Here is a 21,164-nt window from a genome sequence, read left to right as displayed (position 1 = left end):
GGAAGGGACCTCAAGAGGTCATCATCAGATCGGGGGAGTTGGTAGTTTTGCTGCAGCCACTCGCACTCGGGGTCCCCCGAGCGTCTTTTGCCCGAGTGCGAGTGGCTGCACCAAAACTACCAACTCCCCCGATCTGTGGGGCACAGAGGTGGCGGGCGGCATCCGAGCGCACAGCCGCCTCTTCCGCGGGCTCTGGCTGCTGCTGCTGCACTGGGGAAGTTGCTTCGGCCCTGGCGAGCAATGGGAGCCGGGAAAGTTGGAGCCCGGGGAGGAGGCGGTCCCCTTACCATGCCTCCCTATTTTCCCGGACATGTTTGGCTTTTTGGAAATTCCTCCCGGATGGGGATTTGAGGACCAAAAAGCCAGACATGTCCGGGAAAATCCGGATGTATGGTAACCCTAGTTTTAACATACAAGTGTAGTAGCAAAGTGCTGAGCTGAGGCCACATGTGGTAGCTTGTATTGATTTTTAAATAGAGATTTAATGAGTTGCAGAAGGTGTAAGAGATGGATGCATAGAGTTGGGAATGTGTTTATGGGAATTATCTCCTCTCCCACTGTTGTTGTGGGAGTGCAGGAAAATAGTAATCTTTAAGGGCAAATTTCTCTTGTCAGATGTATGTGGGCCATTCTCACTACTGCCTGTTCATCCTTGCACACAGGCAGGGTAACTGACGTTACTTCAGATCCTCCTGTGCCTCCTATGTCGATAGGCTATCCCTCAGCCGGCGCCGCTTCCCGCAGCCCCCATTGGCCTGGGATTGGCTGAACCTTTGGACGCGGCAAGTAAACAAACCGGCCCGCCCCGCCAGGGGGCTTACCCTGGCGATCCGCGTGCCAAAGGTTGCCAATCCCTGGGCTATGTGAACGTGTTTCCATGTCCTGCAGTCTCACAGCATGTGGTAGACTTAAACCAGTAGGTAAATCCAGACCCCGCTATGGGACTAAATTTGTGTTCTGGGATCTGATTGATTGTCAAATGCTAAATTTGCTTCTTACTTCCACCTTGCCCGAATGCACCTAGCATAGCTTCCTAATTGTGATTAGCATTATCTGAACTCAAAAGCCAGACACCATGGTTACACTTGCTCAGATAGCATAATGATGATCAAGAGCATGGTATACAAACTTAGAATCATAGTCATGCTAGAAATTGAAGAGCACGGCCATTAGTTTTTAAGATTGTTCATGACATGTTATTCCAAAACTATTGCTTATTACACATGGGTTAAAAATGCAAATCCTCTGGTGGACACAGTTTCAGGTCCTATTTAGTTACCAAGAAGTTGCAGCTTTCTGTAAGAGATAGTGCTTGCAATTGATCACATGATATTTTTGGTATGCTAACCAAATTCCATTGTGCTAATCGCCAGTAACCAGCCTTCATAGGACAGCCACTAATCAGGAATACCATGTTGCTTTTGCTGCACTGATAGGTAAGCCATGCTTGCCACATATATGGCAGAAAAATCATGCTAATAGAATTCTGAATGGCTAACTACCTCCCCACCTTAAAATGGGGCATGTTATGATGTTTCACACCACTGTCTCCATTTGGCTCCTTACCAAGCTGTGCTTTTTGGATGGGATGATGGCAAGGCCATTTATTCTTCCTACTGAAAGATGCATTGTCACTTGAATGATGAGGTGAGGAAGAGATGGGTATAGTTTTAGTTCCTTCACCAAAAGATACAATAATATGTACCATCAGTGTTTGTGATAGTTGGACAAAACACCCTTTTTTGGCAAACCCCTTTTTTGAGAGATGAAGTCAACACAGATGTGCATATTTCGCAGAAATCCACAGTTCTGCATTGCAGCAGAGTCATCGCTTGAGCCTCTTACCTCAGATTTTCACAAGTAGCTGGGAGGATTTGGCTCTACAGCATCAAGTGTGTGTGGGTGCATGCAAGCTAGATAGATCCTTACAGATTTAAAAGTGCTGTTTCCCATGTCAATATAAAATACTAACACATACCTGTTTATGTATGCCATTTAAAGAAGTGGAACAAAATTCAAAGTATCATATTTACAGCAGGTATGTAAATTGTGTGGCAAAATCACAAACATCTATATGAAATTCTGTACTTGATTATTGATCTGATATCTCTTCAGCTGAAACTATAGAAAAATATAATTAATTCTACACTTGTCCCCTTCTCTACCCTTGCCCAAAATGTACAGTATTATGTGTTTGCTGTTTTTCCTCACCAAACGGTGATTGTATTTAGTGCTGAGTCCAGAGACGCATAGGATACTATCTATGAAGCACTTTGTGCCTTTTAGATGCAAATTAAAGGTCACAATTTAAAAAATCATTCTCTTGATGAAACTTTATTTTAGAGCGAGCACCCTGTCCAGTGCTGTTTCCACACTTGCCAACACAGGAATGTCATTTAGCAAAATGGATGAGAAAGAGAAACAGCAAGCTTTGGAAGAAGAACAAGCTAGACTGCAAGCACTTAAGGTATCTATCTTTTAAGGATTGGTGTTCCAGGACCCGATGCTTACATATTTTGTGTGTGGAATCCTGGCCCCATTGAAGTCAATGGAAAAACTTCCACTGACTTCAATGGGACCAGGATTTTCCCTAAATATGCAAGGATGGTGGCTTCCAGTAAATGGTGGCTCTTATCATGATTGCATAACTTGATAACTAAAATCTGAACACTTTATTCACCTATACTTCTAAAATAGATTGGGTACACATTTTGTCAGAATACATGTTGTCCACATAGGTTTTTATATTTAGGATGATTTAGCAAGTATAGCTCTAGGAAACAGATTTCTGTCCCCATAAGCTAGAATCTTGGAGCAACAGCCATATTGCTACTCATAATGCTCCAGTGTGGACAGACAATAGTTGACTCCCCGTCCATGAAAATATAGAAAGGAGAGAGAGTTAATCTTGCAGCACAGTTTATTTTTCAATCCCAGGGCACATCTATGTCCTTGTTAAATTACAGTTTTGACAAACTAGTGGCCTGTCTCAGGAAAATGAGTTCCTTCCTTCCTTCCTTCTCTGTTACTTGCTCAGAGGCCCCCATGGCAGCATCCCACTATTGTTGGAGAACTGGACATTAGTCCCTCAAAATCCTATTTTTGTAGCAGCTCTCTCTGGGGAATGTGGTGTAGTATAGAGAGACCTAGATAGTATAGACATATGGTTGGTGAGATTAAGTGAGCTAGGCAGTTGATGAGTATCTTTGGGGCATTTTTGTCTTATTGTTGTTAATTAACCGGGGGGGGGGGGAGGAGGGGGGGAAGGAGCACTTCTTTGTACTTGGAATTTGCCATCAAGTTTGGTAGGACTTGTGGGTTGGTTTGCTATATTAGAAATCTAGGCTTGGTTGCTGGCTGACTGGTCTAGATTTCCCTTTGTATGGGAGAAGGGGGCAGGTTAAATTATTGATATGGAGCAGAGATCTTAATTAAATGCAAAAATAAAATTTTGCTGGCAGTTTCCTTTTGGAATGAACAGCTCTCCTAGTACTATAAACATGTTTTTGTTTTTTTCTTCTTCAAATAACTCACAACTATTTTTCAAAATGCCCATTGACATGCATAGAAAAGAGATTCCATTTACTTAAATGGTATTTCAGAAACAAACATGCACACAAGCAGAGCTGTTGTCAGGAAAAGGAAGGAGGGGTAGACTCCATGAAGTCTGCTAGGAACTTCGAACACTGTCAAATTTAACAGTGATGGACAGAAGTATAAAAACCTAAAGTAGATAATCATCAGAAATGTGTCTAGTACAAACAAGTTTTTGGAGATGTGTATTCATAATCAGTTTGTCTCCACCCTATACAGGATAGGTTATAAAGATAGACCTCTATCTAGTGTTAGCTACCTGCTGGGCCTGGACCATAATATTTATGTAACTTTGGAATGTTCCAGAGGTTAGGAACCTCCTTGCAGGAGAAGTTAGTTCCTTTTACTTAGCAAATGTTTGTAATCTAAACACTGTAAAGCGTATGCCTATCCTACAGTGATAGGTGCTATATAAATGTATGCCACAGTAGACAATAAGCATGTACTATGGGACCAACAGCATGAGCCAAGTATGGTGTGCTAGCTTCAAAACTAAACATCCTGGCATTTGTTTTTTGTCAGATTCTTGATGTTTCAACATAATTTTGAGATTGGTTTAATAGAAACATTTCCACTTTTCCCTTAACATTTCAGCTAGCTATATTTCAGTTTCTTGGGCATCCCAAAAGAATATATGATTGGTGTTAATCAAGCCTTTATTACTAAAAATCCTTCTTGAAAAATAGTACTTTTGAAGATTGAATAGCTAGTACAGCTAAATTTAAATGAATTGGTATGTCTCAATTTATCTTTCAGGAGCAGCGGTTAAAAGAGATTTCTGTGGTATCAAATTCCACTTCTACATCAGCATCTCCAAGCACCTTATCAGGGAAAAGTGTGAATACCACTACAGCTGTTGACCTCTTCGCAGCACCAGCACCTACAACCAGTAGGTGAGGGACACTTTCTTCCCTAAGCAAGTATAAAACACTGCCTTGGCCAATTGCCTGAAAAATTGAAAGGCACAGATAAACTTTACAGAATATATTTCTCAAGAGTCAGAATAATCTTATGACTGACTGTGAGATTTTCTTGATATTAGATTAGATACCAAATTTAAATGCTTCACTTGAGAGTGGGGGAGGAGGGGTTGTTATGTCCTGTAGCACCATTCTTGGTCTTCACTATGACTTCCAGAAAAGTAAACTTGGAAACATATGCATTAGCTCTGTAATTCTAATAGTCCAGTAAAATGAATCTTGGAGGCTGTAGCAAACAAAAATATTTTGTGCAAACCACATACTTCAAAAATTGCATTAAATGCATATTGGATATATTTTTAGCTGTTGGTATTTCTAGGAGTTGGGACGTGTGTGCAGACACTTAAAACAAAAAACAAACTCCATTCTTGCTTAATCTGCTCAGGAAATTTAAATCGGATAACAGACCAAATGCAGCTTAATAATTAACGTGTGTAGCTCATATTTTTTCTCTCTATTTTCAGCATGCCTAACCTTTCCAGTGATCTCTTTGATCTTCAACCCGCATTTGTTCCAACTGTACAGAGTACTCCAGCTATAGCAACATCAGCAAGCAATGCGTGGGGGGGAGGTAAGTTACTATTGTGGTTTAACAGAATAGATAATATTTTTAGCATCTGCGAATTCATCAGTTTATCGTTGTCTGACTAAAACAAAAACTCATGCTTAAAGATTAAGTTGTATGTTCAGTTAACTGCCAGAAATCCAAATATTACTACTTACCTTGATAAGAGATGAGACTGGTCATCTTAGAGTTGACATTAAATTTAAATGCATTAAAGAGCATTGCATTCTGTATTTTAGAGAAATTACACGTTATTCTGTTATGGCAGAAAACAGATTTGGAGCACAGTTAACTAACTCCTGTTTAAATTTGCAAACTTAAAAAAAAAAAAAAGTTTATTTCTTTGACAAGAAATATGTGAAATCTAGAGTTGGTTTTATTCTTTTACTGCAAACAATGGGCTTGAGGAGCATTTTCTAGTTCTAGTAGATCCATAGTAAAGCTATGGAATTAAAATTTAGATGACTGTTTTAGTGATAATCTGTGAAGTAGAGCAGATTACATCTTGCTCCACTGCAGCTACAGCAATTGGCTTTGCAATTTTTGATTATAGTAAAAATTGATACTTCATCGTAAACCAAGCAAATGTAACTGGGAAAACACAGGGCCAAATTCTGTCCTTCCATATGGACATGCATCTCTCATTAACTTCAGTTACTTCAGCTTCCACATGCACAACTGCCATTGAATTACCTGAGGGAAGAACTTGTTAACTAACAAGGTGCAGTTTTTAGAAACACTTAAATAAGGAAATGTTGCCACGGCTAAAACTGGTAGTTTTAGTCAGTGGAGCTGTGAATGATCCCAGTGTCATTTGCTAAGCTTGGAGGCCCAGTCTCCATAGGTAATGCCTTCCGGGAATTCAGTTCACAGGTGAGTAAATGTCCTTTTTTTTAACAGAATGATGATGTAAAAAACATCAGAATTAAATATTGTCCCTTGAGGCAAGGAAACTGGTATGAGTTTCAGTAAAACTGTCTGAGTTGGGCAGAACGCCATGTGGGAAAACGTATAGCTAGAAATTAATTTCAACTAAGTTTGTTTAACCCTAGTTCTGGGAAACTTTCATATTGTGATGTTCACAATCTCTGTACTTCTCTGTGTGCTATTTGAACTCTAGATTCTCTTCTTTCCTTTTTTTATTACTTACTGCTATATCTGAAAGGTCCTTTCTCGTCCTCAAATGGTTGTGTTGGTTCTCCATCCCATCTGGACATCTTTGACATGAAGCCAGTTGAAGAAGCTGTAAAATCTACTATCCCTTTCGTCTCTTCCACCTTTACAGCCAAACAAACAGTGGAACAGTTTAGTGGTAAAACATCCTCTAATTTCTTTCCAAATGGAGACAATAGTAAAAGCAAACTGGGTTGCATAACTCTTTGTATGTTTCTAATCCCTTCTAATATTAAAAATAAGCGCGATTCATTTTTTTAATCGCTTGACAGCCCAATCGTGCAATTAATCGCACTGTTAAATAATAGAATACCATTTATTTAAATATTTTGGATGTTTTCTACGTTTTCAAATATATTCAATTACAACACAGAATACAAAGTGTACAATACTAACTTTATATTTTTTGATTACAAGTATTTGCTCTGTAAGAAAAGAAATAGTATTTTTCAGTTCACCTAATAAAAGTACTGTAGTGCAATATCTTTATCATGAAAGTTGAACCTACTAATGTAGAATTCTATATACAAAAAAATGTATTCAAAAATAAAACAGTGTAAAATTTTAGAGCCTTCAAATCCACTCAGTCCTACTTCTTGTTCAGCCAGTCGCTCAGACAGACAAGTTTGTTTACATTTGCAGGAGATAATGCTGTCTGCTTCTTGTTTACAATGTCACCTGAAAGTGAGAACAGTCAGTCTCATGCCACTATCATAGCCAGTGTTGTGTGCCAGATGCGCTAAAGATTCATATGTCCCTTTATGCTTCAACCACCATTCCGGGGGACATGCGTCCATGCTCAATAACAATCCAAAGCAGTGCGGACCGACGCATGTTCATTTTCATGATCTGAGTCAGATGCCACCAGCAGAAGGTTGATTTTCTTTTTTGGTGCTTCAGGTTCTGTAGTTTGCGCATCATAGTATTGCTCTTTTAAGACTTCTGAAAGCATGCTCCACACCTCATCCCTCTCAGATTTTGGAAGGCACTTCAGATTCTTAAATCTTGGGTCGAGGGCTGTAGCTGTCTTTAGAAGTCTCACATTGGTATATTCTTTGTGTTTTGTGAAATCTGCAGTGAAAGTGTTCTTTAAATGAACAACATGTGCTGGGTCATCATTCGAGACTGCTATAACATGAAATATGTGGAAGAATGTAGTTAGAGCAGGGGACATACAATTCTCCCCCAGGAGTTCAGTCACAAATTTAATTAACACATTATTTTTTTTAACAAGCATCATCAGCATAGAAGCATGTCCTCTGGAATGATGGTCGAAGCATGAAGGGGCATACGAATGTTTAGCATATCTGGCATGTAAATACCTTGCAATGCCGGCTACAAAAGTGCCATGCATATACGTGTTCTCATTTTCTGGTGACATTGTAAATAAGAAGCGGGCAACATTATCTCCTGTAAATGTAAACAAACTTGTTTGTCATAGTGATTGGCTGAACAAGAAATAGGACTGAGTGGACTTGTTAGCTCTGAAATTTTAGATTCTTGTTTTTGAGTGCAGTTATGTAACAAACAAAATCTACATTTGTAAGTTGCACTTTCATGACAGATTGCACTACAGTAATTGTATGAGGTGAAATGAAAAATACTATTATTTTTACAGTGCAAATATTTATAATAAAAAAATATACACTTTGATTTCAATTTCACAGAACACAATATATGAAAATGTAGAAAAACATCCCAAATATTTAATAAATTTCAATTTGTATTCTATTGTTTAACAGTACAATTAAAACTGTGATTAATTGCGATTAATTTTTTTTAAGTTAATTGCGTGCGTTAACTGTGATTAATCGACAGCCCTAATAAAAACTGTTTTGGATTGCCATAATTTCAACCAAATAATTATATTGTAACTTCAGCTCTCGTAATGCAAGTAAATATTCAGTTTTTTAAATGTTGATTATATTTCTAGATTTGAAAGTATCGTTTATTTTTGTTTCTCTGCTTGATGTGCTCAAGCATCCAAACATTTCTGCATTCATTGTTTTTTACTGCCTTTCTCTCAAAATTCCTTTGGACATAATTCTTTAAAATTCAGGAATGAACATATTAATTGAGGTTTCCGGATGATTTGCTATATATTTGGTAGATACTGGATTCTTCCTTTTTATTCTTGAAACACAATTTCAAGTCTGTGGTAACAATTAACTTTCAGGTTTTTTATTATTCTCTTCTCTCCAATCTACATTTCCTTTCTTTTTTGCATGAAGATGAATTTAGTGGTCATAAACCTACATACACTTGTGTGTTCTCCTTTGGCAATTGATAACTTTTTTTAGCTTTCTGGGCTCATTACAGTTGGACTGTACAGATGGCTTTACTGTATATCTAATCATTTTTAAATTTATATTTTAGGATTTCCTCTTCATTCAGCTTCTCAGAGCACCACCTCTTCCATAATTAATGTGGATTTTGATGCTGTCTTTGGAGGAAAGTCAACGGCACATGAGTACAGGACCATAAATGGTAAAAACTATCTTACATTAACAAACTTAAGATGACTGCTGAGAATGCAAAATTGAACTTATAAATTGAACATAGGTTTGGTAATTTAACAAATCACTTTCATAATAGCTACCTTGTTTGAATTCTACTGTAAAAATAGAATACTTAACTAGCTTTCATTCATCTAAAACATTGTGTAATGTCTCTTCTCTCTCCCCTTCGCTCCCCTTTTTTCCCCCCCCCATGCAATTTTCCATTGTGGCCCACTGGATGTCTCTTAATGGGTAAGTTTACATATCAAACTGTTTTAAACACTTAACATTGAATGGTAGTGTTGCATAAAAGCTGTGTTGTTAGTTCTGTTTGAAGCATGTTATATTTATCTCAAACATGATTATTGTGTTTGAGGGATAAGACACGATATTTAGTTCTTGCAAACAGTTTTAAATCTGGGTAAAGGTAATATAATGGATGACGCAGTTTCAGCTGGTCATTAGTAGCTTGATGTCGTCTTGAAAGGTGAAGATTTTTTTTTTTTTTTTTTTTTACAATTTATATGCAAAAGTTATTAATAGTAACTTGCCCAAGGAAGTATCCTGTTACCATGCTTTTGTGACAGAATGCTTTTAGATTACTTTGTAACACTACTCTGTCAGGTAGTTTTTTCACTGAAAGTCAGGAATGGTTCAGCTTTGTATGAAACTTGCGTACCTTTTCAGGTCAAATTATCTTGGTGTAGGAGCTTTCTAAAATTCCTGTCTGTAACCCTTTAAATGAAATTCATACATGTTCTAGTATTTTATTAGAATTATACACAGAATTGAGAATTCCAAGGGGAAAAAAAATTAACCTAAATTTTGCTTAACCCTTGAATACCTCTTTGGCATTTTGAAATTGTGCCCAAGCTACTGACAGTGTCATATGAGAATAGTGCTTTCTGGAGAATGGAACTTTGTTTCTGTTTTCTGTATCAGCCAAAATATGGTTGTTTTAATGATGACATTTCTATGTTCTGTTTTCAGTTTTTTATTCTAGAGGATGTATTACAACCAACAGTACCAACACAATGTCAGAGAACCGTTCTAATCAATCAGCAGAGTGGGAAAATTTTAGCAAATGACCTTGATTCATCACTTGCGAACTTAGTAGGAAGTAAGTGTAAGATTTTTTTTTAAAACTTATTTTTCCTTGTCTATTAAAGAAAGAGAACATATTTTGCTAATTAAGCATGTTTGGGGGGGGGTTATCTTTTTTTGTTACAGATCTTGGCTTTGGAGGAACCCCTTCCAAAAAGTAAGATTTTCTTTTTTGTAGTCTTGACTAAGCTCTTAAAATTATGCCGTGTGAAAAGTAATGTATTCTCTTTGAAAGAACTCCTTGGTATAGACTAAGAAACATAGTCCATCAATGTAAGAAACACAGATCCATTAAGATCTTTGGTTCTGAAAACCATCTACATTGATCAGGAAGTCTTATCAACAACAGTGTTCAAACATAATTGTGACTAATAGGTTTTCAACCATAGTATGGACAGATTCTAAATTGCATTTGATAGTATGATTAAATAAATCACTGTAAGATGGAGAACTGTCATGTATCCAGCCCTTGTTAATAAAAAAAATACTGTGTGAATTAAAAAAAAGAGAGCTCAGGATGAAGTAGCCTACCTGTTCAGTGGCATCCTTTTAACCATCTAAATTAGACTTGGAGATTCGAGCAATCTTGCTTTTTAAGGTCAGATAAGGCATAATTCAAATGAGCCACTGAATAAATAGCTCTGGCAAATCATTTTCTGTAACATGGTCTCTGAGAAACCATTAAGCTACATTGCATTGGATGGTGTTTAGAAAGTTTACTTCTCATCTTGCTCCAAAAGCAGTGGAAACTGTCGTAAGAGCAAGAACACAGATAACAGTGATAATTGGAATAAGTTAGTGGTGGAAATTAGATTTTCTTATTTAAGAATCTCTGTAAATTTCTGCTACCTACATGAGTTTTCATCTGTAGTGTTCCGTTTTACTGATCCTCTGATTTTTAATTGTTTATCTGCTCATAAACAGAAATTCTTTTCAGTTTCAGGTCAAAGTTGTTATACTTTATGCAAGAGCCTGTTAACTCCATGGGGAAGCTGAGTTCTGTAATTTCTTTTTAGGTCAGACATGCAGTGGAATCAGCCAACAGAGAAGAAACTTACTGGCGGAACAAACTGGCAGGCAAAAACAAGCACCTCAACTACATGGAATACTGCCCCCATTCCTCCTGCTCCACATATGGTAAGTGTTGTACCATTTCTGACTTCAAATTATGCACCAGGAAAGTAAATACACTGCCTTTTCCACTGATATGAATTTAAAAAAAAAAGTACCAGAGGCTATTCCACTTGAGGCTGGAGAATTGCCTATGGAGCAGCTCCACACTCAGTGACTTGAAGGGGAGTTGACTTTTCCCCTCTGCCTCAGAAACTCCTGGCTTTTTGGGTTGGGCTGAGGCTAGGATTGTGCAGTTAAAACTCTGTTCTTTTAAGCTGTCTACAGATTCAAGAAGACCCACTGTATTGGTTTCCTTTGTTAATAAATGGAAGGTCTATAAGGACTAGAAGCTTTTCTTTTAAATAAAAGCTTTGCAGCAGCAGAAACTGGTGAGCAAGTTCCCCATTCACCAGGAAAAATCTTCTACTTGCCAGTGGTGAGTGGATTTGTCAAGACTCAGTGACGAGGGGAAAAACAATATCAGACAATGTGAAAATGACAGAACTTGTAAGTGATTTTTTTGTTTTGAAATTTAGTAGCGATTGGACATTTAATATAGTGAATGCCAGTGAAAATGAGGTAGGATCAGAGGCTAAAATAGGGAAAGAACAAGCTAAAAATTATTTAGACAAGTTAGATGTCTCCCTGTCACCAGGGCCTGATGAAATACATCATAGAATACTCAACTTGCTGACTAAAGAGCTGTCTGAGCCATTAGCGATTGTCTTTGAAAAGTCATGGAAGATGGGCAAGATTCCAAAGGATTGGAAAAGGGCAAATATAGTGCCAATCTATAAAAAGGGAAATATGGACAACCCGGGGAATTACAGACCAGTCAGCTTAACTTCAGTACCCAGAAAGATAATGGAGCAAATAAATAAGCCATCTATTCGCAGAAACTTAGAAGATAATAGGGTGATAAGTCAGCATGGGTTTGTCAAAAACAAATCGTGTCATACCAATCGAATAGCTTTCTTTGACAGGGTAGCAAGCCTTGTGGTTAGGGGGAAGTGGTATATGTGGTATATCTTGACTTTAGTAATGCTTTTGATACTGTCTCACATGGCCTCATAAACAAACTCAGGAAATACAACCTAGATGGAGCTACTATAAGGTGTGTGCATAACTGGTTGGAAAACCATTCCCAGAGAGTTATCAGTGGTTCACAGTCAAGCTGGAAGGGCGTATCAAGTGGGGTCCCACAGGGATCAGTTCTGGATCTGGCTCTATTCAATATCTTCATCAATGATTTAGATAATGGCATAGAGAATATACTTATAAAGTTTGTGGATGATACCAAGCTGGGAGGGGTTGCAAGTGCTTTGGAGGATAGGATGAAAATTCAAAATGATCTGGAGAAATGGGATGAAATTCAATAAGGACAAATGCAAAATACTCCACTTATGAAGGAACAATCAGTTGCACCATACAAAATGGGAAACGACTGCCTAGGATGGAGTACTGCGGAAAGGAATCTGGGGGTCATAGTGGATCACAAGCTAAATATGAGTCAGTATTCTGGGATGTATTAGCAGGAGTGTTGTAAGCAAGACATGAGAAGTAATTCTTCTGCTCTACTCTGCGCTGATAAGGCCTGAACTTGAGTATTGTGTCTGGTTCTGGGCGCCACATTTGGGGGCCCCCCAGGAAAAATGGGTGCCCCAGCCCCAGGACAGAAGTCCATATGAGGCCACCCTGAGCCCTGGCTGGTGCCACAGGGGAAGAAGCCATGAGCCCTGGCTGGAGGGATGGGGGGGAAGCCCCGAACCCCAGCTGGAGGGGTGCCGGGGGGGGGTAGTGGCAAAGCCCCAGACAGGGCCATCCCTAGCTATTTTGGTCCCCTACGCAGGCTCCCCCTCCCCCCGTGGGGCCCCGCCCCAGGCCTCTGCGTGGGGGGTGGGGGACGGCACACTGACCCCAGGCCTCTGTGGGGCATTGGAGAGGGGGGGCGCTGGCCACTTCCTGCAGGAAATGGAGTGACCTGGCCCCAGCCTGCTCCACTCCCCTGGCTCCCAGGCTTGCGGGGCAGGGAGGAACCTCCCCACAGCACTCACTGGCGGTGCGGCTGGGAGCCAGGGGAGCGGAGCAGGCTGGGGCCCGGTCGCTCTACTTACTGGTGAGTGCAGGCCCGACCGCTTCTGGAGTCTTCAGGGGAGTGGGGTCGGGGCTGGCGCAGAGCAGAGGCGGGAAGAGGCTGGGTGGGGCAGGGGCCCTGGGAAGAGGCAAAGCAGGGGCTGGAGCCCTAAGCAGCTGCATACTTAGCGTATGGCTAAGGACCGCCCAGGCCCCAGAGCCTAGTCTGCCCCCACCCAGAGCTCGGGCTGCCCCAGCTTCATCCGTTGGGAGTGAATGTCCCCAGCCCGGCAGAAGCCATTGTGGGAGGAAGCCACGCCTGGACCTGGAGCTGTGGGGGGAAACTGAAGCCTGGAGCCCAGCTTCTGAGCTGCTGCAGCGCAGAAGTGAGGGTGTACCACCCTCCTCTTTGCGCTTCCCCTGGAGGTAGGTCTGATCTCCCCACTAAGTGTGACTGTGCAGGGGAAGGACAACTCCTGTCTCTCCCCAGCACGGCCGCATTAGCAGCTCAGCTCCAAGCAGCAGGGGAAATCAGATTTCATGGGGGAGGGTTGATTTCGTGGTCTGTGACATGCTTTTCACGGCCATGAAATTGGTAGGCCCTACATCTAAGAGAAGATTGAAAAAACTGGGTTCAGTCTGGAGAAGAGAAGACTAAGAGGGAACACAAGTTTTCAAGTACATAAAAGGTTGTGACAAGGAAGAGGGAGAAAAATTGTTCTCCTTAACCTCTGAGAATAGGAAAAGAAGCAATGGGCTTAAATTGCAGCAAGGGCAGTTAAGGTTGGATATATTAGGAAAAACTTCCTAACTGTCAGGGTGGTTAAGCACTGGAATAAATTGCCTAAGGAGGTTGTGGAATCTCCATCGTTGGAGATCTTTAAGAGCAGGTTAGACACACGCCTGTCAGGGATGGTCTAGATAATATTTTTAATCCTGTCATGAATACAGGGGACTGCACTAGATCTCTCGAGGTCCCTTCCAGTCCTATGATTCTACGACTTGCAGGAAGATTAGCTATTGATCGTAGTATGCTTGCCTTCATACCATTGAAAAACTTACATTAAGGGCATTTAAAAAAAATCTAGATTCCAGTTTATTTCATTTTTGAGATGGACAGAAATTAACAATGTATGTTTGGGGAGGGTACAGTTGTCTTAAGATAAAACGGATCTCAAGGGATAGTTAGGTTTGTTAGGCGGGGACCTAGTCCATCTTGCTTCTGAATCCTGAAAGAGACCATCTCACATGTAATAACTGCCATTCCCAGCTTGTTTTGTCCCTGTCGGGCTTCAACATGGCTGTTTAACTACTTCATTGCTGATAATACTTTGCATTTTATACAGTCTTCTATGTGTAGTTCTTGGCATAGCACTCTATCTTATTAAACCATCTCAAAGTACTTCAGTAATGAAACATATTGCTGTCCAGGATGTCAGATGAATACTATAAATGTTTCTCACATGGCAACATGCTGACTCACCACTGAGGAAATATGAGTGCCAGAAATAAATCCCAAATCAATTATAAATTGAAATATTCAGTTACAACTATGTCAAACCAATAGAAGAAGAGTGGGAAGCACCCATAGGTTATATCTATGCCTATATCTATGCTAGTTTAGACAAACTAATAAAATGAAGGGAACAATTAAATAGTTAGGACTGATCTTTAATTAAACTTGTCATCTGCTTCTATTCCATCCATGGTTTAGAAACATAACTTCTGAGTTTCAACAGATCCCATGAGAGTATGTAAGAGACATTGAGGCAAGGGTAGATTGGGGTTTGACAGTTCACTGTTTCATTTAGTACATTTGTAAGTTTTTAATGTATCAGTTAAAGTTCTTTTTATTGAGTATTTGAAGTACTTAGCCTGTATAGAAAAAATACAATTCCAGGTCTTGGATAACACTTTCAAAAGGGCCTAACTCCCATCTTCAAGGTTCCTTATTTATTTAGATACTTCTGAAAATTGTGTGCCTTAGGCTGTTTTGGGGAGTTTGGGTACTAAGGAAAATAGTCAGTATTCTATGCCTCTTGCCTTTGATAAATAGACTATACACTCTACCTCGATATAACGCTGCCCTCGGGAGACAAAAAATCTTACCACGTTATAGGTGAAACAGCGTTACATTGAACTTGCTTTGATCCGCCGGAGTGTGCAGCCCTGCCCCCCCCCAGAGCACTGCTTTACCGTGTTATATTCGAATTCGTGTTATATCGGGGTAGAGGTGTACTTCTTGTACTTTTGGAAAGATGAGCAAATGTCCATTTTTGTCGGTTCACAGTTTGTTGTGCCACACCTAAATCAGGTCAAGCATTGTGACAGGGACTGTAAGTCATCCAGTGGCTGAGGAAAAATAGCTATGCCAGAACTGACCAGTAAGTGGAAAGTCCTGAATTAAACATTCTCTAAAGCGACCCCCAAAAATTCAAGGAACATTTCTAAGCATCTTCGTCATTCTAAGTAGTAATTTCCTGTCAGTATTCTGGATGTTCAACAAAAGATATGGAAAGATGCTATGGATCTATTAAAATCTGCAATAGTCTGATTGTTGTAGAACCAATAACAGGGGATGTTCCTGGATTTATTCATTCTTGTCCTGAAAGTATTAGGGACACAAAATATCTTCCTACCTTTGCATACAAATGTGCTAATTGTATCCCTGAAATGGCTGCCTTGGTTAAAGAAGTAGAACTAGAATGTTTGTTTTACTTATTAAAAGAATCAAAACCTATCAAATGGCCAAGGGGATTTGGAGAGCTACCATGTGTTCCCCAAGCCCACGTACAAAACACATACTCTTTCATATATGTCATGCAGATGGAATCTTCTAGAATCCATTTTCATATGCACTATAACTTACCTACTGTTAATAGTGTGCACACTTCCCATTAGGTGTCAATGGGACAGCAAGACCAAGGATGTGGCCCTGTGTAGAAATGAATCCCTAGATGGTTGTTCTTGGCACTGGTTTCCTCTTCCACTTGCTCCTGCTCTTCAATTTCTGGGCTCGCTTCAGACACCTGGTTCTATATTGTAGAAAAATATGGAAGCTGTCTTTAGGCTAAGAATCTCCTTGAGCATCCTTTCCTCTCCGTTCCGCACTGATTTTCATGATGAGTAATCAAGGCTTTCTTGCTCTCTTCTATTCTCTTCTTCTTCTCCTTAAATAACTGTTATTTAACAGTGCCTGTTTCCTGAAAGTTTGAAAAGCAAATAAAGGCTTCAAATGTGTCTGGATTTAGCAAAAATATAATGAATTAATGCTTTCATTATTAGACTGAAACTAATTATTCTTTACATGTTAGAAAAGGAAAATTCTATCCAAGTTACGTGGTACAGCCTGTTACTGTTCTAGCACACTGCATTATATTGTTTGTACATTTATCCATTCTAGTTAAAGACTATATTATATTCACAATGAAAAGCATGGAGAAAGCTAATTGCAGTACTATATCATAACCCATTCCTGGGTTAAGTTGTCTAGTTTCAGTACCACTTCAATAATTTTCTGTCCTTATTCCTTTTTGGTATGCCAGAATGGAGTACATTATCCTGGATATGTAAGTTACTTTCTTGTAAACTTGTAACCTATTTCAAGTACTTTACAAAATATAAAGATATATTTTGTAAAGTCCCTTATTAAATGTTACTAGTAGAACTGTATTTTAGATAATTTCAAGCATAAGTTTTCTTCCTGCCTTTAAAGGTACCTGCTCCAATGACCTACCCAGTGACTACACCTCAAGTGCCTGTGTATGGAATGGTAAGGAATTCATTGTTATAACTGTATTTTCACACTTTGGAAATGTAATTGTGTATTGTTTTGTTGCCATGTTTCAATGTGCTAATTTGTCAGTTTATACTCCTTTCTTTTACACAAATTAAAAGACCTGAAAGACTACATATCTGTTATTTCTGTTGTTGTATTGATTTCCAGTATATCACATACAGCACAAAATATTCAATATGAAGTTTCCAAGACTAATTTGAGTTTAAAATAGTACTTTGATTAACTCTTTCCCTGTCTTTCTCTATACCTTGCAGGTACCGCCTCAGATTGGTGCTGCTCCTTTAATGGCACCCCAGCCAATGATTTATACACAGCCAGGTCTCAGGCCAACGAATCCCTTTGCGCCTGTCCCTGGAACACAGGTGAACACTTTTTTTTTTTAATGTGAACTTAAAAGATTAAGGAAAAGTTCCAGTCTTAGGAGTAAGTGAATGATTCCCCCTCCGTTCCCCTCCTCCCCCCCCAAAAGCTTGGGATTCCAGTAGTTTACAAATATCTTTTTCTAGGCCCCTTAAATTACAAATGCGCTTGAGTGAACTATCCCAGCATATACTGATGACCTCCTAGTCTGCCTTTAAAAAGGCAAGTCCAGCTTTTGTTAATATTTTATAGGTCTCTAAGGTTTAACGCTATTAAAAAAAATTGCCATAAAGATTTAACACTGGTATCTAAAAGGATACCTTAAAGAATACAACGTTAAGTAAAACTAGACTTTCTTCTTTCCCAGCCAGTGTTACCATTCTGAACTCATTAGGATTACAGTCCTCTATTTCCATGCTTGTAGGGGTTACTCTCATCTGTGTAGCGGCTACTAGTAGGCACTACAGCTTGGAAGGAGAGGAGGTAAATGAATGGAGAACAGCAGAGCACAGGTTACTGGTCAGCTTTGCCTAGCTAGCTGTGAAAATCCTTGCCTAGAAACTTTAGGCATGGGGCGGGGGGTGAGAGGGCAGTATTTGGCTTCTAGGACTAGCCAGCCAGTCATTCCCCTGGATGAGTTCAGCCTTACACAACTCAGCAGGCAATGAATTCATGTCTTCTGGTTTGGGCCCACAGTTGGAATGATAAAATATGGTGGTCTTCACACATTTTATGTGGCATGTGGGGAGAAGATTCACACTAATTTATGTGCTCCATTGGGAGAACATATATTTCATGCTCAGCTGTGAATTTCACTCTGTATGTTTGTATCTTAACCCTAAATGTTTGGGTTTTGTGGTTTTAAATAACTCTCCATAAGAAACCGAATAAGTAGTGCACTATCTTCTACCTCACCCCCAAATAAATCCCGGTTGTCAAGTAACCAGGTTAACTGTTCTGCTTGTAGATATGTGAATTGATTCATTATTCTGCAGAAATAGTGCATTGAGTAAACAAACTTAAACTTTCATTTCTATCTTACAGATACAGTTTATGTAGAGCAGCCAAAGCAGCGAGATACATTGACGACCAAATACTGGTAAAAAGAAGAGAGTGAAAATTGTGTTCTCACAGTGCAGTCTTCAGCAAGGCATCCACTTACTACTCCCTGTGTAACATAAAATTACTTTGAATTGCAATGCTTTAGAGATTCTTGTTTATAACAGTCACTATGGTATGGAATCATGTTTGTTCATTGGTTTTAGACTGTAAGACTAGCTTCAGTAGAAAACCAAAATCTTTGAAGCTAAAGGTCAGTTTAGAAGATGAGAAGAATCTGACTTTTAAGGACCTGTACCTTCTGAAGAGGGGCTTATTTACATAATTGCTTTGCAACTTTATTCATCAACAGATGGCCTGTAGAAAGTTGATTGAGGGCATGATATTTCTATTTATTTTATTTTCTCCCTGAACTGTGTGGCTGTTGTAATCAAGGCACAACTCAAATGAAGTTGAGCAATAAAACTTTCATATGCTCTAATAAAGTACTCTGATAGAGTAATGCTTGTATTATCATATAAAGCCAATATTGTGTGAAATCAGACAGCTTTCTCATATTAGAATAGCTTCTTATAATTCACAAATTTTATACTGTGAGTTTTAAATGCTGTGAATCAACTAACTATATATAAAAACGATTAATGGAAAACTGGTCCATTGGCATTATGGCAGTGCGTTCTATTGCCAACTGAGAGATTCAGGCTTGAGATCTGTCTCCAAGCAGGAGAAAATAGTAGTATGTTACAGAATAGCATGTACAGCTTCCAAACAGATAGTGATAGCTGCACTTCCTTACCTTATCTTTTGTGCAGATAGCAGCATTGTTCTTAGCTCTAGCAGGAGTTGCCTTTATGTCACAGTAAAACTGCAGACACATCCAGCAGCAGCAAATTGGAGGGATTAGTAAATCTTGTTGCTGGCCACTAAAGAGGAGAAATGTCCACATTTGAGTAGTTCGGCAGTTTAAAAAAAAAAAAAAAAAAGGTGATCTTTTCGGACTGGAAACTACATTCATGGTATTGTCCAGCCTTTGAAAGTAATTATTTTAAAGTGTGTAAATATATGTGTAAACTTTGAAGTACGTTTCTTAATGCTGCAGTAACTTTTTTATTTTGTTGAATTTTCAAAATAAAAATACTGTATTGCTTAAGAAATGTACATACATTTCTTTTATAATAAAAATCTTGCAATCCATTATCTAATCTATGAAAAATATAACTGCAGTCTAGCTACGCATATGCAAAAATGATTTCAAAAATTAAGGTTTTCACTTTCATATTTATTAAATAAAATATTCCCTAAAAATACTGTAGAATGTTGATAAAAAATATCTTCGAACACCTGAAGAATAAAAATGATAGCATGAAAAAAGTATGTAATTTGACACACATACAATTCAGAACATGTTTCCAGAACTTTAGTGGGAGAATAGAAGAAAAGGGGAAAGTGCTATTGTATCCTTTAAAGCTCACTGTGGGATAATCTTAAACTGGGTCATCATAAAAAGTAAATAAGCGTCCTTGTTATTTACATCAGTATAGTAGTGACGGTCTTGTCTTGGGAATGTTACGTTAGCAATAATATCATTAAGGGTAGCTTACAAATGCCAACATGTTGTTTAGTAATCTTGCCAAATTGTTCTAGAGCAAACCTTTGAAATACAGCACTTAAATTCTATAATACCCTTTTCTCTAGGTATCTTTTTGTTTGTTAATTTTGTGCCAAGAGTGTAAGGGAAATATACTTATTTCATAAAAGAAATATACTTTTTGTCAAACTAAATGAGAATTTTTAAGTCCTTTTGACACATGTATTTGAAATTTGTAACCACTAACTTTCTGTGAAATTAAATGTTGCAAATGGAACAGATGTATTAAGCCAAAATTCTGGACATGTACTGGCAAAGGTATAAACTGGACTACATACAGTGATTAAATATTGAAATTTGAATTTAAAGGCTTTTGGCTTTAATCCCCTCTTCCTGGGTTGACCAAAAATACTGTATAATTAATTTTAAGCCAGTGAATTCTCCAGTGCACAGAGTGGCCCTCCACATGCTGGGGAAACATACCCATAACTTGGAGTGAGTCAGAATGTTTCAAACTTTATTTGATATAGGGATGAATTCCATTGAGTTTACTCAGCATTTAAAGATCTTGCTTCCAACAAATTCTTCTGTTTTAAATCCAGTTTAGATCAGTACCTGTGATAGACTAGTATGTGTTTTTTAAAATAGTTAAGCAGTAATGTCAATGCTCAGAGGTTGTGAACAGGTAATGTCTGGCACTGTATAAAGTAAATATCAAGACTCTTTTTTCCTGTAGCAGCTTATTTTATAGTCCTGTTCAAGTCCATTTTAAATTATATCCCTCATATGATTCATTTTAAATTGCCCGAATGAATGAATGGGCAGTCAGCATACGTTCACTGTAACTTTATTGAAGAGCTATATTCTGATTAGCTAGAATGTACTTGTTCTGTACTTCCTGCAGTCAGAAATAAGCTCAAATACTTTTTTTAAATTTCTGATTGGCTAGTGAAATTTTTAGTGACTTTGTTGGGCAGCTTTCCTGTAATCAGACGGTCTGATAAGTTTTATTTAGTATTAAAAAGGAAAAAACAGCCACAGTGTATATCTTAAACATTTTATAAACTACCTTCCCTTTAGTCTTGTACAATATTTGTTGATGCATTAATGGGTTTACGTAAAAATCTTGATATAGTTTTATCACCTTTGAAGAAAAGGTGGTTTTAGCATATTTCTGACTTCACAAAAGTGTACAGAACTGCTTTTAGCAACTTCCTTGTGAACATATTTGAACATGTAAAAAGCTGGATTATCATTT

At 38.6% G+C, this 21,164-nt stretch overlaps 2 protein-coding genes across 10 annotated transcripts in view; both read left to right on the top strand.

Moving 5' to 3' along the window:
• The window catches only part of LOC101931195 (phosphatidylinositol-binding clathrin assembly protein-like), a 52,543-nt gene extending 32,275 nt beyond the window's left edge, over positions 1-20,268 (top strand). For 2 of the 9 annotated variants that reach the window (XM_065557292.1, XM_065557295.1), the window contains exons 10-21: positions 2,344-2,467; positions 4,351-4,487; positions 5,039-5,145; positions 6,305-6,451; positions 8,689-8,799; positions 9,814-9,930; positions 10,041-10,071; positions 10,931-11,051; positions 16,646-16,669; positions 16,816-16,872; positions 17,154-17,261; positions 18,304-20,268. In XM_065557292.1, coding sequence (XP_065413364.1) covers positions 2,344-2,467; positions 4,351-4,487; positions 5,039-5,145; positions 6,305-6,451; positions 8,689-8,799; positions 9,814-9,930; positions 10,041-10,071; positions 10,931-11,051; positions 16,646-16,669; positions 16,816-16,872; positions 17,154-17,261; positions 18,304-18,318 — 1,099 coding nt within the window. In that variant the 3' untranslated portion in view covers positions 18,319-20,268. The remainder of the gene's footprint in view (positions 1-2,343; positions 2,468-4,350; positions 4,488-5,038; positions 5,146-6,304; positions 6,452-8,688; positions 8,800-9,813; positions 9,931-10,040; positions 10,072-10,930; positions 11,052-16,645; positions 16,670-16,815; positions 16,873-17,153; positions 17,262-18,303) is intronic. The other 7 variants (XM_065557293.1, XM_065557297.1, XR_010590437.1 and 4 more) reach the window with 6 other exon arrangements.
• LOC135973540 (uncharacterized) overlaps positions 1-21,164 on the top strand; it is a 904,472-nt gene that overhangs the window by 148,857 nt on the left and 734,451 nt on the right. The window lies entirely within an intron of this gene.

This window comes from Chrysemys picta, chromosome 9 (assembly GCF_011386835.1).
Source record: "Chrysemys picta bellii isolate R12L10 chromosome 9, ASM1138683v2, whole genome shotgun sequence".
NCBI lineage: Eukaryota > Metazoa > Chordata > Testudines > Emydidae > Chrysemys > Chrysemys picta.
The sequence above is the reverse complement of the archived record's forward strand: the minus strand, read 5'-3'. Positions and strand labels throughout refer to the sequence as shown.